Here is a 27,362-nt window from a genome sequence, read left to right on the forward strand (position 1 = left end):
CATGTATTTTCTACTTTCATAGAATGACAGCATCCCTTACCTGGGGAAAAACTACAATAAATTATTGCCTCTTCTGGTGCAACTTACACTGCAATAGTTTAAGAAATCTGTCTCGAGGCAGTAAGTAATACTTTACCATGGACATTTATCAAAAAGAGTTTGTATAGGTAGGTGTCTTCAAAGTCTAAGACACAAAAAGGTCATTTCTCATTAAATTAAGGATAATAATCTATATGGAGTTTTTTTTAAAAAAAAAAAGATTCTTATAAAAGAAATGTGATTTAAGCTCCCACACAAGTGACATGTGATGAGGTAAGTTTTATTATTCAGACTTCCATTATATAAACCCCAGCTAAAAGCTACAGACAGAAATATGTAATCAATAGAAACAGAATCCATTATCCAGCCCAACAAAAATAATACAAGAAGACTATGCTTTTGAAAATAAACCTTACCAACTGTAACTTTTAGTAAATGTGATTGGAAAAAATCCAGATACTTTTTTAAAATAAAGCTGGCTCCTTAAAGCATATTTTCTTCCTTTATTCCTGTAGCTAATTTGGAGGAAAAAAAGACATTATGCAGTTCATACAATTAGAAATTGAATGAATGTTTTATTTTAAATAAATACATTTTGGTCATAATTGGGATTAAAATCCTGCAAAGGGGGTGTTGTGGGGCTTTAGCTCTTTGCTTACATTGCAGTTATAATCCAAACTATTTTTGAAAGAAAGATCCAATTTTGCCCAAGGAAGCTTTCCTTCCAAGGCAAACAGCAAAAGCTGGATCAGGACTCACACTGGCAGGGGAATGGTTTGAATGCTTCCTATTCATCCTCAGCAAGGTACTGGATCAGATCACTGATAGTAACTCTTAAGGGGTTTAAAAAAAAAAAGATGCCCGTGCAGCTGCCAATTGTAGGAATGACATCCTAAAAAAGTTAATGACTTTATCATATGAGGCAATCAAATTGGCATTGGAGCCCTACTGTCAGCGTCCTGCCACCAGTCTGATTCCTTCCTATATTTCTTTCATCCCTTGCTATTCATAGGAAAAACCCATAAATAGCTAACAAACCTGCAATGGTTCCATTACCAATCCTGGTAACATGGGTCCCTTCCACTTCTAGGACAGCATGCCATCAGGGGTTGGGATTCTCATTTTCTTCCCCCCCCCCCCCCCTTCACTCTTCTGTTTTTCACATATTTTTTATTATATTGGCCTTTTTGTTTGTTTTCAAAGCTGAAATTGCATTTTTTCTAAATAGTTTTTTTAAAAATATATATATAGAACTACAGCAGTGTAGGAAGGCATGGTTACAAGGGTATGTGGAAATACAATTAAAAGACCATGAATTGCCGAATCTTCACAATTGCACAAATGAAGGAAGATACAATACCAAAAGTATTCAATCTGGCATGAATCTGCTAAATGATAACATGACTCCAGTGGAATATTGTATTCATGTAATAATTAAGCTCTTGGTTTGGACAGCTCATAGTCCACATATATTCCCAACTAGCACCCATTGGACTTACTAATGCTGTTCATTGGAGAGTAAGTAGCAAAAAATCTCTCATGTAGAGAAACTACTAAAGGTAACACATTTTCTGTCCTTTTCTTGGAAATAGGTGGAATTATAGCAATGTAAGGTTCTCTCCTTTTAAGCAGATTTGGGCACAGATGGACGCTTAAGTGATCCTTAGAATGAGAGGCCAAGCAACTGATCGTGCAAAACCTTTGATCATAAGAAAGGGCAAGGGCAAAAGGCTTTTTTCACTTGCAGGGAAAAAAACTGTGTTTTCTGCAAATGAAACAGGGGAGGGTCACCAAAACAGCATGGTTGTTTTTTTTCCATAATCTAATCCCTTAACAACAGCTCAGGATGTTAAATACCAAGAGAAAATTCTGCAAAATTCTTGGCATGTTTTCTGATGGTTGGGAAACCCATTTCAACCTGGAAATTATTATGAGTATTCTTTTCTATTTAAATGGATTAAATGGTTCAGAGTTCTAAGCTTACTTAGGTTGCCTATATCTCAGGTTCTGATCCCAGATTATCTTCTTATCCCAGATTATCTGGCAGTGTAGATTCATATAATCCAGTTCAAAGCAGATAGAATAATAGAATAATATAGTTGGAAGAGACCACATGGGCCATCTAATCCAACCCCCTGCCATGCAGGAAAAGGGCGATCACAGTATCCTTGACAGATGGCCATCCTGCCCGTTTAAAAGTTTCCAAGGAAAGAGATTCCACCACACAATCTGAGAGTTCCACTGTTGAACAGCTTGTACAGTCAGGAAGTTCTTCCTAATGTTCTGATGGAATCTGCTTTCCTGTAATTTGAACCCATTGCTTCTAGTCCTAATTGCAAGGGTAGCAGAAAACAAGTCTGTTCCTTCTTCCTTATGACACCCTTTCCCATATTTATACATGGCTATCATGTCTCCTCTCAACCTTCTCTTCTGCAGGCCAAACATACCTAGTTCTTTAAGACTCTCTTCATAGGGCATGGTCTCCAGACCTTTGATCATTTCAGTTGCCCTTCTCTGGACACCTTATAGCTTTTCAATCTCTCTTTTGAACTGTGCTACACAGAATTGGACACAGTATTCCAGGTGAGATCTAACCAGATAATCTGGAATCAGATCCTGGGATATAGGGCAGTGTAGAGCCAGCCTTAGGGAGTTTCTCAAAGCTCCCACTTGTTGGACTCACTAGGAATATAAATCAGAGGCCCTTTCACTCCACACAGTTAAGTGTATGTGTGTAAAATTACATATGTGTAAAAGTGCATGCATGCAGTGGGGGGATTAGAATTCTCAGCTAGAGAGTGCTAGTGCTTCACCAAACTACAAATCCCAGGTTTTCCTAGAATGTAGCCATGGCAATTCAAATGAAATAACAATCTGAAAGAACCCTTTGCTTGTCCATTCTTAAACTGAGTACTCTGTCCAATGGTTAGCCTATTTGTACTATCAAAATTCCAATTTATATCCCTCTTGCTGGTCTGCACTAGCAAAGAAAAATCTACAAGGAGAACAGCAATGTCAAAACATTTATCTGAAGCATCTTGACATTTCACAGTTTGCTTAGCATTGTTGAATGATTCATTTTCTTGCACCATTTTTGCAAGAAAAGTTTCACACTTTCTACAGAGGCAGGTGCCTCTACACATGGACCCAATGTCACTGTATAGAAATGGGGCAAAATGCCTTAGAGGATGAAAAGGTTTTTTATGTGACATGACTGAAACTAGTAGTACCTTCAAATCAAGTAAAAACCATGATCCTGCAACACCATCAAAAATGAACAAAAGTCAGCATTCAAAACACACACAGATGGATTATCACTTATTTGGAATTCCAAAATCATCCACATGGGTTGCTAAGATAGTAACATTTTTGCTTTCTGATGGTTCTATGCATGCAAACTTTTGCTCCATCCACAAAACGAATATTTAAAATGCTGTCTATAAAATGACCTTCAGGCTGTGTGTATAAGATTTATATGAAACAGATTTGGGTCTCATCTCCAAGATATCGCATTATGTATATGCAAGTATTCCAAAATCTGAAAAGACAAAACACAGAACTCTACGAGTACTGAGCATTTTGTATAAGAACTATTCAATCCAGGCACCTTCAAACTGTGGCCCTCCAACTGTTTGGGCTTCCAACTCCCAGGAGACCTAGCCAGCTTGTTCATTGTTGAAGAATTCTGGGAGTTGGTGGCCTAAACAGCTGGAGGGCTCAGTCTGAGGATGCCTAATTCAAACTGGACCGCTTCTTTTCAATTGGTGTGTACTAGTGGTATGCTACCCTTTCCCTTTATAAGCATGTTTCTGTAGGAATGGAAACTGTGCATCCTTCAGAACCCTTATATGTCTATACATTGAGCCTTCATTGCTCCACATTGCAGGTACCTGATACACAATTCTCATTCATTCTTGGAACCCCTGTGCTGAGAAAATAATCATATAACAGGGGGATGTCTATAGTAGATGTTATGATAAATTTCTATAGCACCAAAGACGTGAAAGGTTAAGATCAGGTATTTAACTAAGTGTTTTGGTTTTTTTTTAAAAAAAAAACCACAAGGAAGCTTCCAAACATGTTCAGCTAGATTCCATGATCACAAAGGATAAAACTAATAATCAAAACAAATCCTGCCTTTAACAAGATAATCAGAAATGTCGGACTGTTCATACTGCCAATTATTTATTATTCTCATCTATACCCCACTATTGGACAATAAATTCAATACATCATGTTTGGCTCTTTTTTTTTCCCCTAATGCATCCTACATCAACCCTGTGAGGCAGATCAAGATGAGAGAAAATAGTGACTGGCCTAAGGTTAAAGGCCCCCATCTACACTGATATCCAATATACGGTAGTTTGGAACTGCATTATATGGTCTGTGTAGTACACTCATATAATGTAGTTTAACTGAATTATATGGCAGTGTAGACAGTTCCTATGTTCCATGTCTCAATGGGAACTAGAACTCATATCTCTTAAGGCTCAGTCTCTCATTGTAGATTACTCCATAGTGAAATATACCTTTGTTCACATCCAGAGCTCTTAATTTTTCAGTGTTTGCATTCCCCTTGTAATCTTGGATATCTAAACTATTTTTCTAAATATGTGGCTGAATTTCTATGTTATTGCAATGTTAGAAACATGGGACTGAAAGAAAAAGTTCTTGCAGGGATAGCCAGAATTTTTATTTTATGGTTATTTATATTTCTCCCTTGGTAGCTGCATCTCAAAGAGTACACCCGGAAAACAAAATGGGATGGACAATGCAGGAATAATCAAGCAAGAGACCTTACAAACAGAGTATGCTTTCGCATGAGCCAAATCTGATAAAGAATGAGACTTCCTGAGTAAAAGCTACTTTCTCTGCACATATCTCTTTTTCGACTCCGATACACAGCCCTTTAGCACAATAGGTTGGGTTTCTTTTCTTCCTAATAGCACAGAACAAGACAGATGGTTTAAAATAATTAATAGATTTCCAAATATACAATCAGTTGATGTCATTTGTTTATTCAAATTCCTGACCAATCACAGATGCAACTTAGTCCAAACTAGAGTAGACCTATTAATGAAAAGGAACTTGCCTAAGTGTTGATTTAATGAGTCCCGTTCATTCAATAGGGATACTTTAGCTAGGACTAACCGCTGGATGTAGCTCTGTGTTACAAAGCACAAATTAAGAGTAATCCCATTATCTACAATAGGCTTATTCATACAGAAATGTTACATCCTATTTGTTTGGTGTGAATGTTTTGCTGGCTTTTCTGCACAAAGAAGCTTATAGCATTCTTATCCAATATTAGCCACACTGTACAGACTTAAGAACTTGCCAGCCAAATGGTAGCTAGCTATTACTCCTGTTCAAAAGTTCTATAGCTGTTGTGAAATATGATCTACATTTTATTAGGGAGGAAGCAACATGCCAACCTTCATAATTCCAACTGTTTAAAGCCCAAAACATGTTTGCCCCCTTTAACATTTATGCCTTGAATCATAACCTTTATTAAAAATAAGACTCCATGACTGGCTCTGACAAGAATTTTCTTCCCCTAATATGAGCTGGTTGGAAAGAGAAAAATTTAGATTATGCACCTCTCAGCCATGCGAGTTGTAAAATTTTGATCATAGTGTTGTATGTACCGCATTTCTTGTGGGGTGTGCAAATGGACAGATGCTTGTGATGAGCTATACATTTCTCACAAAACCACACTGCAAAAATGCTACATTTGTCAAAGTAGTTGAATACAAAAAAATTGCTTTCCACTTTTCTCACTGGGGGCCAGGCCCGTAGCCGGGGGGGGGGGGGGGGAGCTTGAGGGGCTTGAGTGCCCCCCCCCCAAATTCTCAGAGTGGTCTGTGAGAAGGCCTTACTGGTACATTATTTAAACTGTTTTGTTTATTCATATCATGATCTGATCACCATGTTCAATATATCCCATATGCATGGGGGTATTGGGATAATGATACAAAAGGTTTGCTAGGGTAGATCCTGACCTCTCCCCTTCGAATCACCCCCCCCCCAAATCAAACTCAGCCCCCCCCCCCCCCGAAACAAAATGTGCCCCCTGCTGGGGGCACATTTACACTAACCACTTAAATCAGTTTCAAGCCAGTACTGAAGGAAGTGGTTTTGCTGTGCATGCAATTACGTAAGAAATCCTGGAACCAGTTTGAAACCTGGATGGTGATGGCCCGAACCACAGAATACAGAAGCACATTAAGATCTCTCCTTTTTTTGCACACCTTTTGTGGGCATTCATTGTCTAGCCACTGCAGCTTGAAAATACTTCAAGATACATTAAATGGTCAATGTAGATGGGGCCCAAATTAACCTTAATCCATTGCTATGTTATAGTTGTTTTATCTATGTGCACTGTGGGACATCTGCATTATGACATACCAGTTCAAAACTCCACTTACATGCATGGCCCTTGTGGCATGCAATGCTATCTGGTGGACACATCAGGTACTGGTGAATCTGCTTTGCATTTATTTATTTATTTATTTCAAGCATTTATATCCCGTTCTTCTCACCTCCAAAGAGAGACTCAGAGTGGCTTACAACATACAGCCATTAGATGTCAATACAACACATTAAAAACCACAGTTACAATTAAACAATTTAAAACAATTATAAAGACTCAATTTAATTGTAGTTTGGTAAGGCTCCACCACTCTTTTGCACTGTTTTCTATATTCTGCTTCCTCTTACCACTTCCATTTTTCTTTTCAACTGGGCAAGCTAAGAAAAAAGGCAATGGGATTGCAGAGACACCATATTCCATAATACTGCATTGTTTGGTGCTCTGAAGTGTTCGGTTATCATTTTCCTTTTGATAGTTCCAAGCTATCCTAACCTTGCTTTCTGCAAGTAGCAAATAGCTGGGGTTTTTTTACTCTTACAACAGAGCAACATTTGGTATTTTCATGAACAGTACCATGTGATTTCTCAAACCTGTAAATATAATGATCAAAAAGATTCTCAAGACTCAGTGCTAATAGTCCGTGAAGCATTTACTATGTGAGCAGTATTTCAGATCAATGGAAACACAATGCTGGTTGGGTATTTTAGGGATTTATTGTCAGCTAGAAGCATTCTAATGCCCTTGTTAAATTTTTATCACCGGTGCAAGGCCTGGCCAACAAAGCTTATCTCCCCAATCTCTTGTAACACAACCACGGCCCCTTCCAAAGGTTAGCCCCCAGGGAAACATCTGCCCTTTTAAAATGTTGTCCAAGGACTTCATCCCACTGAACATGTCAAGTGTTTGGTAGGGTAGGTTTACCGTACAACTCAGGCATACTCCGTTTTGAAATTAAATTGATGATTTTCCTATCTCCATCACACACCAGCAAACTATCAGTTTTTCTAAGGAGTTTTCAGTTGATTTGCCATGACATTGTAGAGAGTTGTTCTCCCACCAATTATAAATGTCATTTCCTAATTGGTTCTACCATAAACACATGGGAAAAGTTTATTAAACCACATCCTGCTATAGCACATTTTGCTCTAGTTTCTCAATGAGTCTCCACCAATTTAACATAGTTTGTGGGCACAAAAATGAAGTTTCTGGAGCACAACTACTTTCAGAGTAAGGACTACACAATTAGACAGGAAATAACACTTGCAAATTAGGAACGTGTTGTTGTTATTAGTCAGAGGCAGGATGGTCATCTGTTAGGGGTGCTTTGATTGAAGGTAATGGTGGAGCTTTTTCTCAAAGGGGCATTTTGACTCCTCCACAAATTGTGTAACCATATCATTTTAAAGCTGAGAACAACGAATGCTATCATATGACAGAATTGGCCAATTTGCCCATCTCTATCCAGATAATTTGCAAAAAAAGTCACTTGCCAAACAGCTTAGAAAGTGTCTGAAAGGATAACCCTTTGCAACTCTTTTTAAATACCAAGATATCTCTACACTACACTTGAAGCCTACGTCATGTGATGCACACAGTAGGTTGCCATTTCCTAAGTGGGTGGCTCAGTAGTAGTTAATGAATGTGATGATGTGACAAGTGCAAGTTTCATAATCCTTTCTCAATGGCATAAGGTTAAAATAAACAGTTACACAACCAAAATTCCGTTCGTTTCTATAAGGTTTTTGTCATTTGCAACAGCTTTATAAGTAAAGTTCTCAGTATACATCAACAGCTGCGGCGGGGATCATAGAGATATCATTCAACAACAATCCCCAGCATCCTCTTGTCAGAACAGCCTGGGTTGAGGAATGCTGAGATTTGGAATCCAATATCAGGAGGTTGCATGAATTCCATCTCTGATTTACATCATACCTGTTAATCCTGTAATTAAACCCTATATGACTAGGATTGACATCCCTGCCCAATGATGGAAAGCTTCTTGGGTGATCTTGAGCAAGCCATTTACGTCTAAGAGGAAGGGGATAGGAAATCTCCCCTGAATAAAGCTTGCCAAGAAAACCCTGGAATACCATTGTGATATGTCAAGAGTCTAGTTAAAGGCACGTAGCAGCAAACTACTATCCAGTTATAGATTTTATGGGGAAGGGGAGTGTTTGGAAAATACACAATAGACATTGATGGTTACTCCACAGGGCTTTTAAAGAGCCATGAGTCCTTATGTTATACATCTGTTTCAAAACACCTGTGTTATAAAGCACCCTCATGGGAAATAGCCCTTGTTCTGAATCAATCTCAACAATTTGAAAATACAGTATATGCAGAATATCTATAAGATCAGTATCCACGGTTTCATTACCCACAATATGTACCTGTGGCCACTGGTCAAAATCTTTCCTCACCGTTTCTTTCTCTTTACTGTGATGGGAGAGCTATGGCCAGAATCATCTCAATCTCCATTTCTTTACGCTGCCAAGACACGGACAGTTGAATGATCATACCTGTCTCTGCATAGTTAAGGAATGGAGGGGTTTGCTATTGCCCACAGCTTTGCATATCCATGCAAAGTTCTAGATCACGCACCCTGCATGTATGGCAGTCATACAATATTATATGTTTAAAAAGTGTTGATCACCTGGAGCAGCACAGAGATAGCATTGCAACTATTGAAAGCAAAAGTACTGTGAGCAGGAAGGAGAACAACTTTGGAGGTGCCACACACACACCCTAAAAGTAACATATGCTATAATTTAGAGCAGGGGTGTCAAACTCATTTTAATCGAGGGTCACATCAGTCTTATACTTGCATTTAAAGGGCCATATATAATTGTAAGATTGAGTAAAGATAACTATGTTGTCCTGGCATTGAAAGTCTCATGGGCCACATAAAATAACATGGTAGACCAAATTCGGCCCATGGTCCTTGCATTTACACATGGGATCTAGATTGCTTGCTCCTACACAAATCATCGCAAAAATCAAAATATTTTATTTTAAAGTACAGGGTGGAAAGTTGGGCCCTTTGGTAGCACAGTGGGTTAAACCGTAGAGCTGCTGGATTTGCTGAATGAAAGGTTGGCAGTTCAAATCCAGGGAGTGGAGTGAGCTCCCGCTGTTAGGCCCAGCTTCTGCCAACCTAGCAGTTCGAAACATGCAAAAATGAACAGATCAATTGGTACTGCCTTGACGGGAAGGTAACAGCGTTCCATGCAGTCATAGAATCATAGAGTTGGAAAACACCTTGTGGGCCATTCAATCTAACCCCCTGCCAAGATGCAGGACAATCACATTCAAAGCACCCCCGACAGATGTTCATCTAGCCTCTGTTTAAAAGCCTCCAAAGAAGGAGCCTCCACCACACTCTGGGACAGAGAGTTCCACTGCTCATGGTCAAGAAGTTCTTCCTAATGTTCAGATGGAATCTCCTTTCTTGCAGTTTGAAGTCATTGTTCCATGTCCTAGTCTCAAGGGCAGCAGAAAAGAAGCTGGCTCCCTCCTCCTCCCTATGACTTCTTCTCACATATTTATACATGGCCATCATGTCTCCTCTCAGCCTTCTCTTCTTCAGGCCAACAGTCATGCCAGCCACATGACTTAGGAGATGTCTACAGACAATGCCGGCTCTTCAGCTTAGAAATGGAGATAAGCACCACCCCCCAGAGTTGGACACAACTAGACTTAATGTCAGGGGAAACCATTACCTTTACGGGGGGAATACTTATTTGTGTTAACGTTTAAGGACCATGAGGGGGGATGAAATACACACCTTCCTTCATTACTCTGCATCATGCCACTGATGATGAATCCACTCTGGGTTTTAAAGAATATATTATATAAATAATAAGACTTTATTTATATCCCATCCTGTCTCCTCAAGGGGACTCAGGGCAGTTTACAACAGATATTGGCAAACATTTTAAGCCAAACTTTTGATGGCCTATCTGTGCCCTTCCAACTCCATTGTTGTATGATTTTAAACAGATATTCCTCCTTCTGTTGCAAACAAGTGGGAATGCTACTTACAAGGTGACACTTTTATGCATCAATAGCAAAAAAAAAGCTTTTTAGTTTCTGACATTCGTTTCACTCAACTACATATTTATACATATTTCATTAATTGTTTAAATCGTCAGCTAATATTCATGCAGCTAATAAGCGAATGATTCTTTAGTTGGGTTACAAGTAAATACTTTTCCTGTCTATGCACCCGTCAACAAGAAAAAAATTATTTGAACCAAAAAATGCATGCATTAAAATAACAGGAGATGAAAATTTTAAATTGAATGAGAGACTGATATGCTGCAGCCAAATAAGCAGTGAAACAGAAAGCGCTGTGTGGTTTCATCAAGATCCTGGAGCAAAGCAGCTCCCTGTCTCCTGTTATCTGCACAGTTTTCACTTTATCAGTCCCCACAAGTTGGCGAGTATTCCGAACATCTTTCCTATCTCCGTACCATATGGAGTGAATACAAGAGTGCAAATGAGGCAAGGAGCCCGAGAAGCAAAGAGAAATAAATCTGTCCTGGTAGCATAGTGACAGCAAAGCTTAACACTTACTATTCTCTCTTCTGTAAAGCAGCCAGACTCAGCAGCAACAGAAGGGACAGCAGGCCTTTGTGGAAGCGTCTTCTACAATTCCATTTCCTTGGTTTCCCCACCCCAAGGCCTTTTTCACCATGTCCTCCAAATAAACATTTTGAATATTTCTTTAATATGTTTTTTATCCTGCTGTTTCTTCAAGGGGCTTAGAATGGCATGGATGAGTCATTCCCCTACTCATTTTATCCTTGTAACAATCCTGTAAGAAATGCATGGATTTTAAAGATGAATAGGAATTGACTCCAGATGGTTTCCTGTGCACAGAGATGGGATAAAATGGCAAAATTTAGATGTGGTGGGAATTGTTTTCTTTTTCCATGTTCTTTCTGTTTTGTGATGTTTTCCTGTGGGTGGTCCTTAAATGCACCCCCAAAGATACAGTTCTCGTTATTACTTTAAGGACAGAAGACAGAGTGGTAAATAATTATAGATATATTTTTAACAAGTGTTCACAAAGCTGAAGTAATGCTACTTGGCTGTATCAGAATTGAGAAATTCTCTTTTTAAAACAGATTCAAGGGGAGAGAAACTGGGAGGAGCTTACTCTCTCATGTACAATGGCAAAGCAAACAGATGGGTTTTGTAGAAACAGGAGAAGGAAAACACGTGTGATGGAGGTAAGTTCTCTGGATCCTTTGGACATGAAACAACATAAAACGTCACACTAAGAAGATGATTTCTCTTGACCACCCAGGATAAAGTCCATTGTTTTCCAATATTATCCTTATGAATTATTGTGTCCAGGTTTATGGCTATATGTGTCCCAAGAGAGCTGATGTGGGAACCAGCAACCTCTGAAATTGGGGCCAAGAAAGCACCCAACTAAGCACTGTCTATGTGCAACAATCCCACATGGGAATTTTTTGCAGAATAGGCCCTTTTAAAATATTTGTCAGTTTTTATTTTACAAGCTGGACTTGACTGCCGGAAACATCCTGAAATATACAGTGTTTCAAGGAGGGAAGTTTGTGCCAATCTATTATATCCCAATTAGAATCAATCTATTTGCTGTGAGAGGAGGCAAGATCCAAAACAACACTGGTTTTAGTGCACCTTGCATGCCCTACCCCTGCCCTTTGTCTCCACAACGTTTATTGTATCAGTATTTATTCCCAAGTATATCTTCTGAATGCCCTGAAGGCACCAGATCCCATCCGATCTCATAAGCTAAACAAAGTTAATTCTGGTTAGTACTTGGAGGGGAACTAGTAAACAGTATCAGATGAGTACCAGATTACTTTCAAGGTGCTGGTATTAACCTTTAAGGCCTTATATGGTCTGGGGACGGTGTACCTGAGGGCCCACTTATCCCCCTACCAACCCCAGAGATTACTTTGGTCCGAAGACCAAAATTTGCTTGAAGTCCCCAACATCTGGACTTATCATCTGTCCTCTACTAGGCAGAGAGCCTTCTCGATTGTAGCCCCTTATTTATGGAATGCTTTGCCAGTTGAAACCCGATCTATCCGAGACCTACTTGCTTTTCAGAAAGCCTGTAAAACCTTTCTCTTCTGACAAGCTTTTGATGGGTGAATAACTCGGGACTATGAATGTTCTTGTTTTTATTGTATTTTAAAGTTAATTGTATTGTTTTCATCTACTGCTGTAAACCACTCCGAGCCAAATTGGGAGTAGTGGTATACAAGTCAAATAAATAAATAAAATAAATAAATAAATGATGTAGGCTATATGCAGAGCGAGACAATGGTGAACACCTCTGAGTACTTACTGTCTAAGATAAGCCTATGAAATTCATAGCAAGAAGTTAATTACTGAGTTGAAGATATCCAACAGGGCTCCTTTCTAGGTATAGAATTATGGCTCTTTGACAGCAAAATAATTAAATGAAGCTTGTCAATGGGTTTCAACCTGAACATTGATCTGCCAAAAACAGAAGCAGGGTACTAGGTAATGCTACATCATTCCCAATATACCTTTCCAGTAAATAACTCACTGGCCATGTTTTTTACTCATTCTCAGAAGTTCAAAGACTGCTTTTCCAGTACTTGGGAAACAAAGCATTTTCTCCCAGATTGTCTGCAGAATGTGTCCTCTGGGATTATTTTCAGTGCTTCTTGTCACAAGTATGTCAGAGACACGCTGAAATTTGGATTACATATGAACTGTGCAGTACACAACTACTAACTAACTACCTCATCACACTGGAAAATAATCTACTTTAAATCTGGTTTTTGCCTCTTGCAGAATTCTGGGTTTTGTAGTTTAAGGAGGAGCCTTTAGGAGCCTCACTCAATTACAAACCCCAGAATTCTGCAGGAGGCAGAAACCATATTTAAAGTGGATCCATTCTCTAGTGCAGTGGTTCTCAACCTGGGGTCCCCAGATGTTTTGGCCTTCAGTTCCCAGAAATCCTAACAGCTGGTAAACTGGCTGGGACTTCTGGGAGTTATAGGCCAAAAACATCTGGGGACCCCAGGTTGAGAACCACTGCTCTAGAGTGTGATGAAGTTCTAAATTGTCAGGGACAGTCCACAGCAGTTATTGGGCAGCAAATTCACCTCCTTTCCATCCATGTCAAAAAGCATAGGACACAAAGCCAAGTAAGTAAGCTCTGGAGACATAAAATCTTACAACTGTTCCTAGCAGTCCCTTTATTCAATAATAACAAAACAAATGGCTAACAGCTTGGGGGGAGGTGAGCGAGATGTAACTTGCTCAAGCTCTACAATTTGGAGGCACTGCAGAACACAAGAAACAGTGTGAGACAACCATGTGCACTGCCTAATGGTAGGACTAGCATTACACCTGCCATGGGGTGGAAATAATGGATCAAATGACCTTTTGCAGCCCCTCTACCTCCCTTTAATGTGAACAAGGCTCCCTCTTAGATACTAGAACTGCCGAAACAAACAAAGGAATGACTGTGGCCTTGTACAAAAAGTGAACCTGAGAACAAGTAAAAAGAATGAAAATGGGAGAGGGGGGTTGCAAGGAATCTGCTGCCAGAGCTTGCGTCTGAAAGGAACAAAGAGCAGAGCAAGGGAAAGAGAAGAGGCTGCAGCAGTTCAAAGTGAAGGAATTCTCCCTGACGCCTGACTAATGAAACACGAGCCCTCAGTGAGCTCTCTCCCTGACATTCCATGGTTGCTGCGTACAAATCAGAACCTGCAGAACAGGGGATTAATTTGGGCAAAAAGCAGTGGTGGGAGGAGTGAGGGAAAACCAACAGCATCCTAGCCAAGGTACAAAGAAATGCCAGTGAAAGAATGGCAGCAAACGGTCTCCTTTGGAAAAGGTGTACCCATTTTCAGGACACTTGTTTCTAGTAATAAACATCACCATATTTCATTGGGGAAAATATTGATATAAAGAAACTAGATTGCAAACTGTGTTTAAATTAGGAGAGAAAACTGGTGTTCTTACAATGAAACACAGAATTTTCACCAATCTTGTGATTTACAGAAAGTTGAATCACATAAACACACATCTTTCCCCTTACCCTACATGCAATGGGCCCTTGGTATCAACTAAAGTTTGGTTCCAGTGCTCCGCAAAATATGAAGATGTTCAAGTCTAATAATATACAATGATGTAGTAAAAGCCCGCTCCTTGCACAAAATGACAAAATCAAGTTTTGTTTTTTGAATTTTTAAAAATATTTTCAAGCTTTAGATGGTAGGGTCCATAGATATGAGGAGATAACTGTACTAGTCTTTTAAAGCAGGTATAGAATTACCACCCGATGTCCTTCAGAAGTTGCTAGAGCCACAACAGATCCCACTACTGTTCCTGTCTTGGTTCCCAGATGCTGGCTAGTTGGAGCTGGGTGCCACCTGCCTTTTTGGATTTCTCTCTGTGCACTGATGTAGCATTCCACATCAGCAGTCCTCCATAAGATGTTGGACTACAATTCTCAGAAATTCTAGCCAGAATTGCCAATGATGAAAAATGATGGTAGTTGTAATTAAACAATCCCTTCCTCACAAAAGTATGGCTTTGGAGCATTGTGGAATTTTAAAATGGAAGTTATGGACTCAGATATATAAGGAAAGGAATCACCTTGCCAATTACTAAATTTAGTCCAAGATAATTTTACTTCTAAGGTGAAGATCAGAATGCCTACACAGGAACAGCACTTGAATCCCGCAATATGAGTAGCATTTGAATCTGGTGTTAGGACAGCATTCTCTTCTACACCAGAAAGCAGCAAAACGGGCTGTCTAGAGTTCACAGATCTCTCTTTCCACAGAGGAGAAATTACCCATAAACAGCTGCCATGGCCCTGTCCACAGCATCCAGCATGGGTCACTTTGATCTCCTTCTGCTTCATAGTCCAACCAGCTCTGCCAAGGGTTCTCAGTCCTGGAATTTCTACCATATGTGGTATTTGAACTACAATAGTGGCACTGAAGTTTTTGGAAAAGATTTTAAATTAAAAATGCTTGAACTCTTCTATATCTTTTAAAGCTTTAGATATCTCTTAAATGAGGCATAGTGTAGTAGAATGAGCCCTGGCTCTTGGTAGCATCCAGTCTCTGACACAACCCACAGCCATGCCAATAATTGCATTTTGCTGCAAAGTAATGCCAAAACATATGCCAATATTACCGAAATACTAACCAACTTGAGTCACTTCAAGTTTTACTTTAAAAAGGACTGCCAACCAAGTTTGCAATAAAGCCTACAATCACCTTGGGAGTATTTTTCTTGGTAATACAGTCAGCCCTCCATGGATCCTGTACTCATGGTTCAAAAATTAACAACTTGAAAACATTTTTAAAAATTCCCCAAAACAAGTCTTGATTTTGCCATTTTATGTTAGTGACAGCATTTTCTTACACCTTGCATATAATAGAACTTGAGCATCTATGGATTTTGGTATCCATTGTGGGTCCCTGAAACAAACCCCAGTAGATAGCAAGGACCTACTACACCAGAAGTGGAATGTATGCATCTTTCTTGTTGTCATATGCACAGCCTATTCATGTATTGGGAGCTTGCACCTCCAATCCCAGGAAGATAAATCCAGATTCCTTGGACTGCAACCAATGTCCATCAAAGTGACCATATAATTACAGTCCAACTGACTAACTGTGCATCATCACACAGTTAAACCAACAAACAGATCCATCAGAGACTGATTAATGTTTGCAAGATTATTTTTTATCTGATCTAATATATTCTCCAACATTTAATTCAGCAGGCAAAATGAGGTGCTACAAAGAGGATTATCTTTTTATGACATGGTATCAAGAGAATAAACTGCCTGTGATAAGTAACTGCAGCACATACTGCCTTTTCTACAATCATTTTAAAAATAATAGCAAAATCAAGTTTCCTGAAAATTATATATTGTATGTTGTTTGCATTTTACCACCTGCTCTTTGTAGTTATTTTGTGAAATAAAAATTTCACTCTGATAGCAACGCATTCATGTTATCTTTCTAGCACACTCACTACTTTACAAATGGGGAGGGGAATCTTCGTACTTTTTCAGTAATATAAAAATAACACAATGTGTGTGTGTGATTTTTTAAAAAATAAAAGCTTCAAATAAGAGAGGTAGATTTCCCAAAGTTCTTTAAAGTTGCGTAGGAATTTCTCAAGAGTTTGTACATTTTGTTCAAATTAAGCATGGGTGGACTCCAGGTGTTTGAGGAGTTTTTTCAACCAGACAGGTGAAAAATGATGCTGGTGGGAGAAAATAAAAATATTATCAGAAAATTCAGGTAACAGAGTACCTCCACTTCAGAGGTTGTGTGAATCCAAGGAACACAAAAAATAATTACACCCCAACAGGAGAACATAGGTCAAATGTAAGGATATAGGAAATTGGTGGAATGTCATGTTTCTTCATGTTTGGCAAACCATGAGCACATATGTGCAGAATTAGTGGTTACCTACACACAGGAAAGAGCAGCTTATACATAAATGTCCATTTCTGGATGAGGCACAGAGGGCAATTCTCTTGTCCTTGCACTCTGTCAAAAAAAAAAATCTCCACTAGTCTACAATTATCAAGGCTCAGGAGTTGTTGCCCCAGGAAGGAAGGGAAAAGGAGAACTGTCTGGTCCGATCTTCCCAGAAGAGAAATGCAGGTGCTTCCTACCTGAAAGCATACCTTCCTTTCTCTGCATCTTTACCCAAGCTGAGGCCTACTACTGTTCATGGTCTCTTTTTCCCCTCCTCTCCCAGAAAGCAGCAACAACAGAAAGCCTTCCTTGGGCTTGACAGCTGTGAAGCAACAAAAGACAAGATGACTAAATTGTACATGTGAAGCTACATGCACATGTAGGACCTCAGTTTTCATGGGAAGAAAGCATGTTGCACAAACAGCTCAAAAAATAAGAAGAACAGCAGGTAAAAGAACTTTATGAGTCAGCTACTCTAACTTAAAGTTCAGGAACTACGGGTGTAGGATTTGGTGCCACAAGGCCAAATGCACTGCACACAGGAAGGAAAGGAAGAGAGACATGTGAACTGAAGGGGCAGAATTCTTGCCTCAAAGAGACCCCTTTGTCATCTCCCCTATTCCACAGAAAGGGAGAGGAGTTAACAACTTCCAACATCCATGGCTGAAAATTATCTCCTACTAGCTAAAGAAGCAATGTACAATACAATACCTTTATCTGCGGTTTTAATATCCATGGTTTATTTACCCACACTCAATGCTCCATCCCAGAGGTATATTCCTAAGCCCTCCAGTGTGATTCTGGGGTATGTTTCTGGCCCAAGTATAGTCAAAATACAGAGTTCACTATTATCCACAGGTTAAGAACTTCTCTTGAAAAGTAATTTCTGTGAATACAGGAATTGTCCCATATTGGGTTATCCATTTCTACTTCCTCAACAGGGACTAGTAGTATTCTCAAACACAAAAGACAACGAATAAACATACTTCTTGTATAAAGTTGGTAATTTGTTCAGCTACAAATCCACAAGTGCAGATATCGTGCCTTCAAGGGGACATCAGGGAGAACAGCTACATTAATTCATGAATGCCACATACCTTTCTCTAGAAACTGACATTATTAACCACAGAATTACCTCCAACATATTTTACAAGTGAAAAGCAGAGAGGTATGTTATAAAAGAATAAGTTGGGATTACAACTGAAGGTGCTCCTATCACTACAAAAGAGGTAGGTAAACATTGCCCCAACAGTAACATATTCTCTCATCCAGACAACAGCAGGACCCATAGCTGAATACATAACCAATGAGAGAGGAGACAGCTGAGTTGAGGCAGGCAGAACAGGGAAGCACCAAGATGGCAAGACCTTTGCTTAATTACTCAGCAGCGCCTAATGAGCAAGTACTCACAGCAACCATCTGCTACAGCTGCTACCCACTACTGATTGATTGTTGCTTATTCGTCCCAATATACATTGCTAGGTATAAATTGGTGCATACTTGCCTTCTAGTGACTCATTCAGTATCCAATCTCCATCTCAAGAGTAGGTCTAACTGCAGGACTGCATCCCCAAAACATCTGGACCAAATGTTTAGTATTTTTCCTCCTTCTTCTCCATAACCTCCTTTTTTGTACTGCCCAGCCTGATAAAGAGGATTCCAAATAGTAGAGTTGACAAGTGCTCCCTAAAGTCATCTCATCTACCCCCTGCTAATGCAGGAAATTCATAACTCAAGTGTCCCACACAGATAGCCATCCAATCTCAGTTTATAGACAGAGCTCAAACACTCTCAAAGGCATCTGTACTTTTTTAGTACTAATAATTATATTGTGCAATATGTTAGAACAGTGGTTCTCAACCTGTGGGTCCTCAGGTGTTTTGGCCTACAACTCCCAGAAATCCCAGCCAGTTTACCAGCTGTTAGGATTTCTGGGAGTTGAAGGCCAAAAACATCTGGGGACCCCAGGTTGAGAACCACTGTGTTAGAATCTTTTTAATTCATATTTTCTCTTGTCTCTTTGTAAGCCAATGTATTTTTTCAAATGTGTGGGTGAGGGAGGCAAAAATATCAATTTCTAATGCCACTGACACCCTCAGTTAATGGCAAGGGAGTTAATGGCAATGGGAAGGACCAGTGGCAATTCAACTGTTCCCAGGAAAGACTGGAACTTTCAAACAACTGGCTTCCTTTAAGAACATTTCAATCCAAGCTCATAAAATGTATCACATATATCTCCAAGTTAGTTTCCTTACAGTTGCCATTATTTAACGAGATAACCAAAACCTTACTGTGTTCCTCAAGGATTTCTGTATGGGAAAAGGTTCAGGAAAGAGAACTAGGTCCAATGGGAAAACACTGCGATATTCTAAGCCAGTCTAGTTATTTCAGGCTTTTATTGTTGTCATTTCTTGAATGTACAATAATGGCACATGATTTGGTGATGATTAGATAGTTAAATATAGTCTGACTTGCAGTGAATTATGTGTGTTATCATCAGATGAATTATGTGCCCTTCTCACACAGTTCATACATTGTCTGTGTACTACAGTACGTTGAAGTTAACAGGCTTTCATTAAAGAAGAGATTTTATTTCAACATTCACATTTACATTAAACCTCTAAGTGTGCCTGCACACTCACTCACACTTTGACCTCACAAGCTGATACTTAGTGTTACAAATTTGAGTGCACTGAATTATCAGGATTTATTCAAACTGAAATATAATTTATACAAGCATAGGAGAAGTGAGGAGAGGACTACAATTTACCTGTGCCTAGTGGAAATTGATAAGGTGGGGCTTTAGACTATATATGTGTGTGTGTGTCATTTATATATAATACTCAAGCATCTTTATGCTACTTGAACAATGCTGAGAGTCTACATAAATTAATACATACATCCCATGTGTCTCTTTCAGGGCCGGAGCCAGAAAATTTTTTTGGGAGGGGTTGAAATTTTCGGGGGGGGGGGTTGGAAAAATTCACAGGGGGGGGGTTGATACCTGCCTCCTAGCTCACACTGAAGCAAAGAGCACAGCAGGGGGCAGAGCAGGTTTCCATAGCCTGAAGCTCTGCCCCTGTCAACCACATCCACCAAGTCTGGCCTCCTTAATGAGAGCATTAAACACCCCCCCCCCCAACTTGGTTGCTTCACTACATCGGTTATTGCTGCGATTAATGACAGTGTTAATAAATTGTCAATATTTGCCTGAGATAGTGCTTGCAGTTCTGGAGGGACTCTTAATTTTTTGCATCTCATAGACTCAGCATGGGGATTGGGTTAGCCAGTTAAAATTCATGAGTAAACCAGGTTTTTAAAAAAATCTGAAACATTTGGGGGGGGGGGTGGAACCCCTAACCCCCCCCCCCCCCCCCACTACAGTCCTGGTCTCTTTTACAAATGTTAACATGGTGAGATGAAATGCCTTTTAAAAGAGAATCATTACTATTTGCCCTTTAGAAAAAAGAAAATATATATCCAAGTTCTATAGGCTACGTTCTACAGCTTCACTTCTTATAAATTTTACTGTCAATGTGAGTAGTCTTTAGGTATGTACTCATAGGACAACTGGTATATTGAGTAAATAATCCATCTGCCAAGATCTCTAAATGTCTGCAAACAAAGGGTATCAACAATTAGGGAGAAAGAAAGGGGTAGATTTTAAGACACAGAAAAAGCAGAACCCTGCATATTCCTCCAAGGTTATAATACTTTGCTTGCCACATTTTAAAAACAAAATAAATGTGAACTGCAGCACTATGGAGACAACGCAGAATCAAATTACATATCTTATTTTTTTAATCTATACTATTATGGGATACTACTAAGGGTTGGGATCATGTGCCTTCTACATATAGAACAAGACCTCCCATAATCCTATACCAATGGATTGACATAGGTTGATGGAAACTGCAGTTTGACCACACATTCCCCAAATCTGAGCTAAAAAGTGCCATTGATCCTTCCAGTATTGCCATACAATTTTTCCCTGTCCAAAGGTAACCAAAGAAGTGCGAAGGATGATAACAGTTCCTGCAGCAACAAAACTACTAGCATCTAGTTTAACATTTCTTGGTACAACACCATTCTTAACGCTTTACATAATCCCCATTATATGAATTTGTGTTATATGTACCTGCTTTGCAATGAAACTGCAGTTGTCTACTAGCTATGGAGTTTCCATTTTGTACAGCTTCTCAAGGCTGCATGCATTTATTATTATAAGCATTTCCAAGGCTTAGACATTATACTTCATTACAGTTTACAGAAGGATTAAAGAAGGGATTTCCTCTGTTTAAGTCTCTACAACCCATTCAACCAAGCTTTATGGGGTGTCACAGTGAGTTTACCTAAAGTGTTCCAGGCTCAGAGTCTGGCAAGAGATCTCAATGCCTATCAAATGTTTTCCAAACTCAGAGACACTAAAGATGTCAGATCTCACAACTTCCATTTAACCAGTTACCGAGTGTGCAAGGCTATATATGAGGATGGTCCAGCTGCTGGGAAGAGGGTGAGCCAGGAAAATCTATCATAATATTAGGATTATAGGATCATTGTGTGTGTCAATGTTTGGGGAAGCATGTTTGAAATAGAGTTGAATTACTCTTGCTCAAGCTCTTGATGCATTATCTGCACCGTAACTTTGAAATATGCTTTTTAAAAATAACTTCCATAACTGACTGGGAGATTGTGGGAGTTGTAGTCCAAAGAAGTAACCTTTCCATGTTCTAATATGGATTGTGCTTCAAGCAGTGATCTTCTGAGGTCTATTTTCCATCCTTTTCTTTTAATGTTCCTTACTTACATGCATCGTAGTGTCTACAGGAGGCATGGGCAAACTAAGGCCTAGGGGCTGGATGTTGCCCCCTGGATGCTTATCTCAGGCCCTCCAAATTTTCCCTGTTCTCTTGGCAGAAGGACATGGTGGCCCACCATGTCCTTATGCCAAAAAGATGGGGGAGGAAGGCACGTAGCAACTGAAAGCCTTCTGGAGAACTCTCAGCCACCATGTGTCTCGCCCTCCTTCCAGTATAAGGATGGTGTGAGCAGCTCCATCTTTATGCTGGGAGGACAGCTCGAAGAAGGCATGCAGTGGCTAAGAGCCCTCCAGAGCACTCTCAACAGTTGTCTGTCTCACCTTCCTCCCAGTATAATAGGGCTGGGCGGTTTCGTTCGTTAATTTCTTAATTCGTTATTAATTCGTTATTTTTTTTATAACGAAGCGATATTGAACCATTCAGGAGCAACTAAAAAACGAAACAAATTTTTCCAATTCGTTTCGTAATTGTTTCGAAATTGTTTTGTAATTGTTTTGAAATTGTTTAGTTATTATTTCGTTATTATTTCCGTATGTCTGGTGCAAGTTTTATAGTCGTTGTTTGTTTTATCAGTGATAAAAAAAATTATCACACCAACAGTCAACAACAGAGGGAGAGGAAAGCTTCAGAAGTTCCCCCTGTCCCATTTGGAGGGTTTTTTAGCGTATTGCGCAATTGCGTCCGCCATTAACGAATCAATTCGTTATTGTTTCGAAATTGTTTCGTAATTTCCAAATTTTCGTAAATATTGAACTTTTTAAAAGAAAAATTTCGGAATTCTTTTAAATAACAAAACGCAAAAAACCCCTAAAAACGAATCGAGTTTAGAAACAAATTTTTCCGTGGTTGGACAGCCCTACAGTATAATGCCAAAAGGGCAGCCCGGGGATTTGGAAAGGAGGATGGAGAAGAGGATTGGGGCAGATCACACGGCCTGCCTTTCTCCTGGCATAAGCATAGTGTGAGCAGCTCCATCCTTATGCTGGAAGGACAACCTGAGGATGACCCAGGCCCTGCCCCTTTCTGGCCCTGCCCTCCTTGCCCCTCCACCTCCCAGGACCACCTCACCCAGCATGTGCCTGGGCTCCCTGCCTCCTGGCCCGGCCCACCCAGCCAGACCTGCAGTACAGCCCCAAAACAAAAAAGTTTGCCCATGTCTATAGTCAGCCGTCTACATTTATAGATTCTGCATTTTATCTCTGTGTTCTTTGGGCTTGTCCCTTTGTAAGCCGCCCCAAGTCCCCTTGGGAAGATGGAGGCAGGGTATAAAAATAAAGTTATTATTATATCATTATCCACAAGATTCAACCAGACATGACTTTAAAACATTTTTGAAAAATCCAAAAAGCAAACCTTGACTTTGACATTTTATATAAGGGACACCATTTTACTATGCCATTGTATATAATGATATCTAAAGATATTGAAATGTTGGTATCTACGGGGGGGGGGGGGGTTATGGAACCAAACCCCAGCAGATACCAAGAGTTCACTGTAAAAGTGTATCATACAGTCTTCAATCTATAATAGTCATGAGAAACTAGGTTGGTCATTAGACAATCTAAGTTAGAGAAAATGGTCAATGAGCCATGCTGCTTTTCCGTTTCTCTTAACTGTGATTGTTTTGTTGTTACTTGCCATCAAATTGACTTTGACTTACTGTAATCCTATGAATGGGTTCACACAGCTGTATAAAATCCCACATTTTCTGCTTTGTTCTGGAATATATGGCAGTGTGGACTCAGATAACCAAGTTCAAAGCAGATATTGTATGAGTTTCTGCCTTGATACTTTAGGTTATATGGGTTCATGAAAGGGCCTGAAGAGACCTCCAAGATTCCCAGTTGTCAACTGTCCTGCTCTAGTTTCCAAACTCAGGGCTGTTGTATCTTTGATTGAATAACTCTACCTGTAACATGGTCTTCCTCTTTTCCTACTACACACCTCACTTTGCCAAACATTATAGGTTTTTTCAAGTGAGTCACATCATCTCACAATATGTCCTAAGTACAACAGTCTAAATTTAGTCATTGTGGCCTTTAGTGAAACTTTATTTGATCTAAGTTCCATTCGTTTGTTTTGGGACAGCCTATGGTAGTCATAGAACTCTCCTCCAATACTGCATTTCAAATACATTTATTCTTTTCCTGTCAGCTTCCTCCAATATCCAGCTTTTATGTTCATAGCTAGAAGTTAGACATACTATAGCAACTGTTGCTACTGGTATCTTCTAATCTCAATTTATTTAAACATCAAGACCTAGAATGCAACCGTGTATCTCCACAGGTAGCTCAGGGAGTTAGAGAAAAATATATGATCGGCACACAGTATTTACTTTGTTTAAGAAAAATGCCTACAGTTGCATCTAGACAAGGGTTGGCTAGAGCTTTCACCACTAAAGATTACAAGGAACTTAAATCTAACTGATGGCTTGCTGTGGATTGGACCCAAAGGTTTCCTTCCAATTGTGTATCTCTTGGAGACTGCAAAATGTCATTCTGAAAGGTTACTGCTTCTCCTCCTGGACTCCCCAGTGAGCAGAATAGCAACACATCCCTACCTTATGCTGGCAGAAGAGTTTGTCACAGGTTTTGCCAGAAAAAGATGTCAGTGACTTCTGGGAAGTCTTTGCATAGTGCATCTGTGCTGGTTAGTGATGAACATCTGTTGTGGTTAAATCCTATTACTGCCTCACCAATGAGTCTTTTCAATGACTATAATCCTTTATCTTTTCTAAAGTGCAAGATCATAGTAAGATATCACACAGTACCCAACCACAAACCACAAAATAATGTATCCACAATCTCTAATCTTTGAAAGAGGAAGTGTACAAAATATTTTAGCATTCTACAAATGATTTCTGCATGAGGCAGGGCTCCTTTGTAGATTGCTGTGGCATACACTTAACAAATTTCTGCCTTCTACACAAAGAGACATTTTGCACAGAAGCTCAGTTTAGCTGATTAAAGGCAGTTGCCTTGTAACTGATGAAGAAGTTAATGTAAACAGCTTCTCAAATAAGCTAGAAAACTGGCTTCACATTTGTGAGATGGGTAAATTGAAAGAACAATGCAACATTTTAAAGAATACATTATGCTGGTCATAAGACAAATTCCAAAATCCATATAGTGGCAATGTTTTTATATGTCAGTTTTTTTTTTCAAGCCATAAAAATCTCTGTACATACTTTTGAAATACAGGTTTCTTCCCCAGGCAAAAAATACTGAAAAAAGCAGGTAGGTGAAAAGGAAGTGCAGAATGACAAAACTGTGTTGTCAGTATGTTGTGCTAAGTTCTTACGGAAGAGGCTTTGGAATATCAAACTGGGCTCTTTGGGCCATTGCACCTTAATGGCTACCTAGGCTTACTGGGAAAGAAAGGGTAATAAAACAAAGACAATAAAATCTGGTTTTCCAGTTTAGAATGCAAAAACATAAACCTTGAAAACTCAGCCCTGTCTCTATGCAGTATAAAGCTCACAGGCCCCTTTATAGACATTCTCAAAATGGAAATCCATATTTTATTTTTCCCTAAGAAAAGAAATTCAGCTTTTGACAAATAGTATTGTCAGTTGAATAAATTATAGAGATTTCTGCTGTTCAGTTCCACAGGAAAACCATCAGCTGCATAAACTACTTTGACCCACCTCATGGCAGAATGATTATAGGCCTTGGTGCAAAGCTGATGGGTCTTATTCCAAGGATCCAAGTGTTTCTGTGTAATGCAATGCATTACTTTGGAAATCAGTGATCTCGGTGCCACTCAGACATATGAGGTTTAACAGAGCTTTTTTCCCTTTTGTTTACCTTGTCACTATCTAGAACTATCATTAGCCTTCTTCAAGCATTATGAATGCAGAAAAAATAAACACAGGAGCAGAAGGAATGTGTTACAATATATTAGTTTGGCATATTACTTTTTAAAAGGAGCGACTTTATATTCATGTATAAGCCTAGAAATTAACTGGTCAAAAAATCTACTTGTTTTAGACTAAAGCTCAAGTCCAAAACTGGCAGAACTCCAATTCAATTCAATGAAGCTGTGGAAGAACAGTGATCAAATCCAAAGTAAATTTGACACTCTTGACATGACCATTCCCCCTCTGGCCCCACTTGTTTTTGCAATCTAGAAAAGTAATTATCAGAGTTACTTTTTACTAACTTATCATGATTTGAAAGGAATGGAAAATGCTATGTGGTTCCACCAAATAACTAATTCAGATATTGTGCTTTGGAAATTCTGAAAGAAATAAAGAAGACATCACAAAAGTCCTGCCAAGCCTATAGCACATGTCTTCCTCCCCCTCTCATTGCTCAAGATGAATATGCACACATACCAATAATCCAGAGAAAAGTAGTGAATTGCAACTATGATAGTTACATATGCCAAAAGTTATTGTTCTACTTTGCCAATGCAAAAGAAGCTTGTTAAAATAAGTTGCTTTCTAGCTCTGTTGCCTCCATTGCTTCCCTTACTCACCTCACCTGGAAACCATCCTTCTGCAACAGAGCAGCCCCTATCTGCGAAAGCTCGGTTTTTCAGAAAGGGAAGAAAGGTTACTATGTTTCTCTTTCTCTGGTGTTTATTTTCCTTACATTCATCATGCCTGAGTAGGCTATTAACTTTCTGCGATGAATTTCAAAAGCAAGCTGTAATAAAATCCACTCAATTATATAAACACAACAGTGGTTTACATAATTTACAAAAAGAAATGGGTTTGAAATTGTCTTAGCCATATTGTTGTTTACCTAAAGAAATTCATGCAATAAACATTTCCTGACTACAACTCCACATCCTTCTACACCATGCAATACTTGGGTTGCTCTCTTGGTTTGCACAATCTCCTGGATAAAAAGGGAAGGATAATTGAAGGCTGTTTGGACAAATAAAGAACAGGAACCTTTCCACCCATGGAAAAAACTGCTATCTACTATTTTACCTGGAAGAGATGTATTAGACTTAAGCAGACATATACAGCAATAATTAAATTACACTAAAATCCAAGTGTGATTTAGGTAAATCTCTTTCTCCCTGAGAAGCTCACAGTGTCCCACCACAGATGGTTGAAAACTTGCATCACAACACCCCAGAGAGGATTTTCTGGGGAGCAGGTGGCTTGGAGGGGGAGGGAGAGGGGTAACTCTCTTTCCACAACATATCTCTTTTCAGTCAACTTATTGGAAGAGCCCTACTGTTATATCTAATTGAATGGGCAGATAATGGAAGGTACGAAGAAGAAGAAGAAGAAGAAGAAGAAGCAAATTCTGAAGAGCAAATTAAATGGTGGAAATATGGCCAATGCGATCAACGCACCATCATCAGATACACTGCTGGAATTTTGAATTGGACACAAGCAGAGCTGAATGATCTGGACAGAAAAACAAGAAAACTGATGACAATCCAGAAAATCGGGAGGCAGAAGGCTCCTGCAAGTGAAACAAACAGTAGAAGAAGAGAAACATGCACTAGCAGATTATGTGAAAGGCAGTCAAGCACCATCATTGATAGAAGTCAATACTAGAAAACTGCTTAATGTGCAAAAGACAAAGAGTGAATACCATAACTATACAATGCAGAGCAGAAGAGAAAACTAGCCAAAGAAGGCTCTCCGTGGACAGTTCCTGGGAAAAACTGAGAACA

At 39.3% G+C, this 27,362-nt stretch overlaps 1 protein-coding gene across 2 annotated transcripts in view; it reads right to left on the reverse strand.

Moving 5' to 3' along the window:
• Positions 1 to 27,362, reverse strand: part of EPHB1 (EPH receptor B1) — a 429,850-nt gene that overhangs the window by 333,741 nt on the left and 68,747 nt on the right. Inside the window, exon 1 of one of the 2 annotated variants that reach the window (XM_067465922.1) lies at positions 17,100 to 17,195. The exons of the other annotated variant lie outside the window; for it this stretch is intronic. Coding sequence (XP_067322023.1) covers positions 17,100 to 17,127 — 28 coding nt within the window. The 5' untranslated portion in view covers positions 17,128 to 17,195. Of the gene's footprint in view, positions 1 to 17,099; positions 17,196 to 27,362 lie in introns of those variants that run through there. 2 annotated transcript variants of the gene reach the window in all.

The sequence above is a fragment of the Anolis sagrei genome, chromosome 3 (genome assembly GCF_037176765.1).
Source record: "Anolis sagrei isolate rAnoSag1 chromosome 3, rAnoSag1.mat, whole genome shotgun sequence".
Lineage (NCBI taxonomy): Eukaryota > Metazoa > Chordata > Lepidosauria > Squamata > Dactyloidae > Anolis > Anolis sagrei.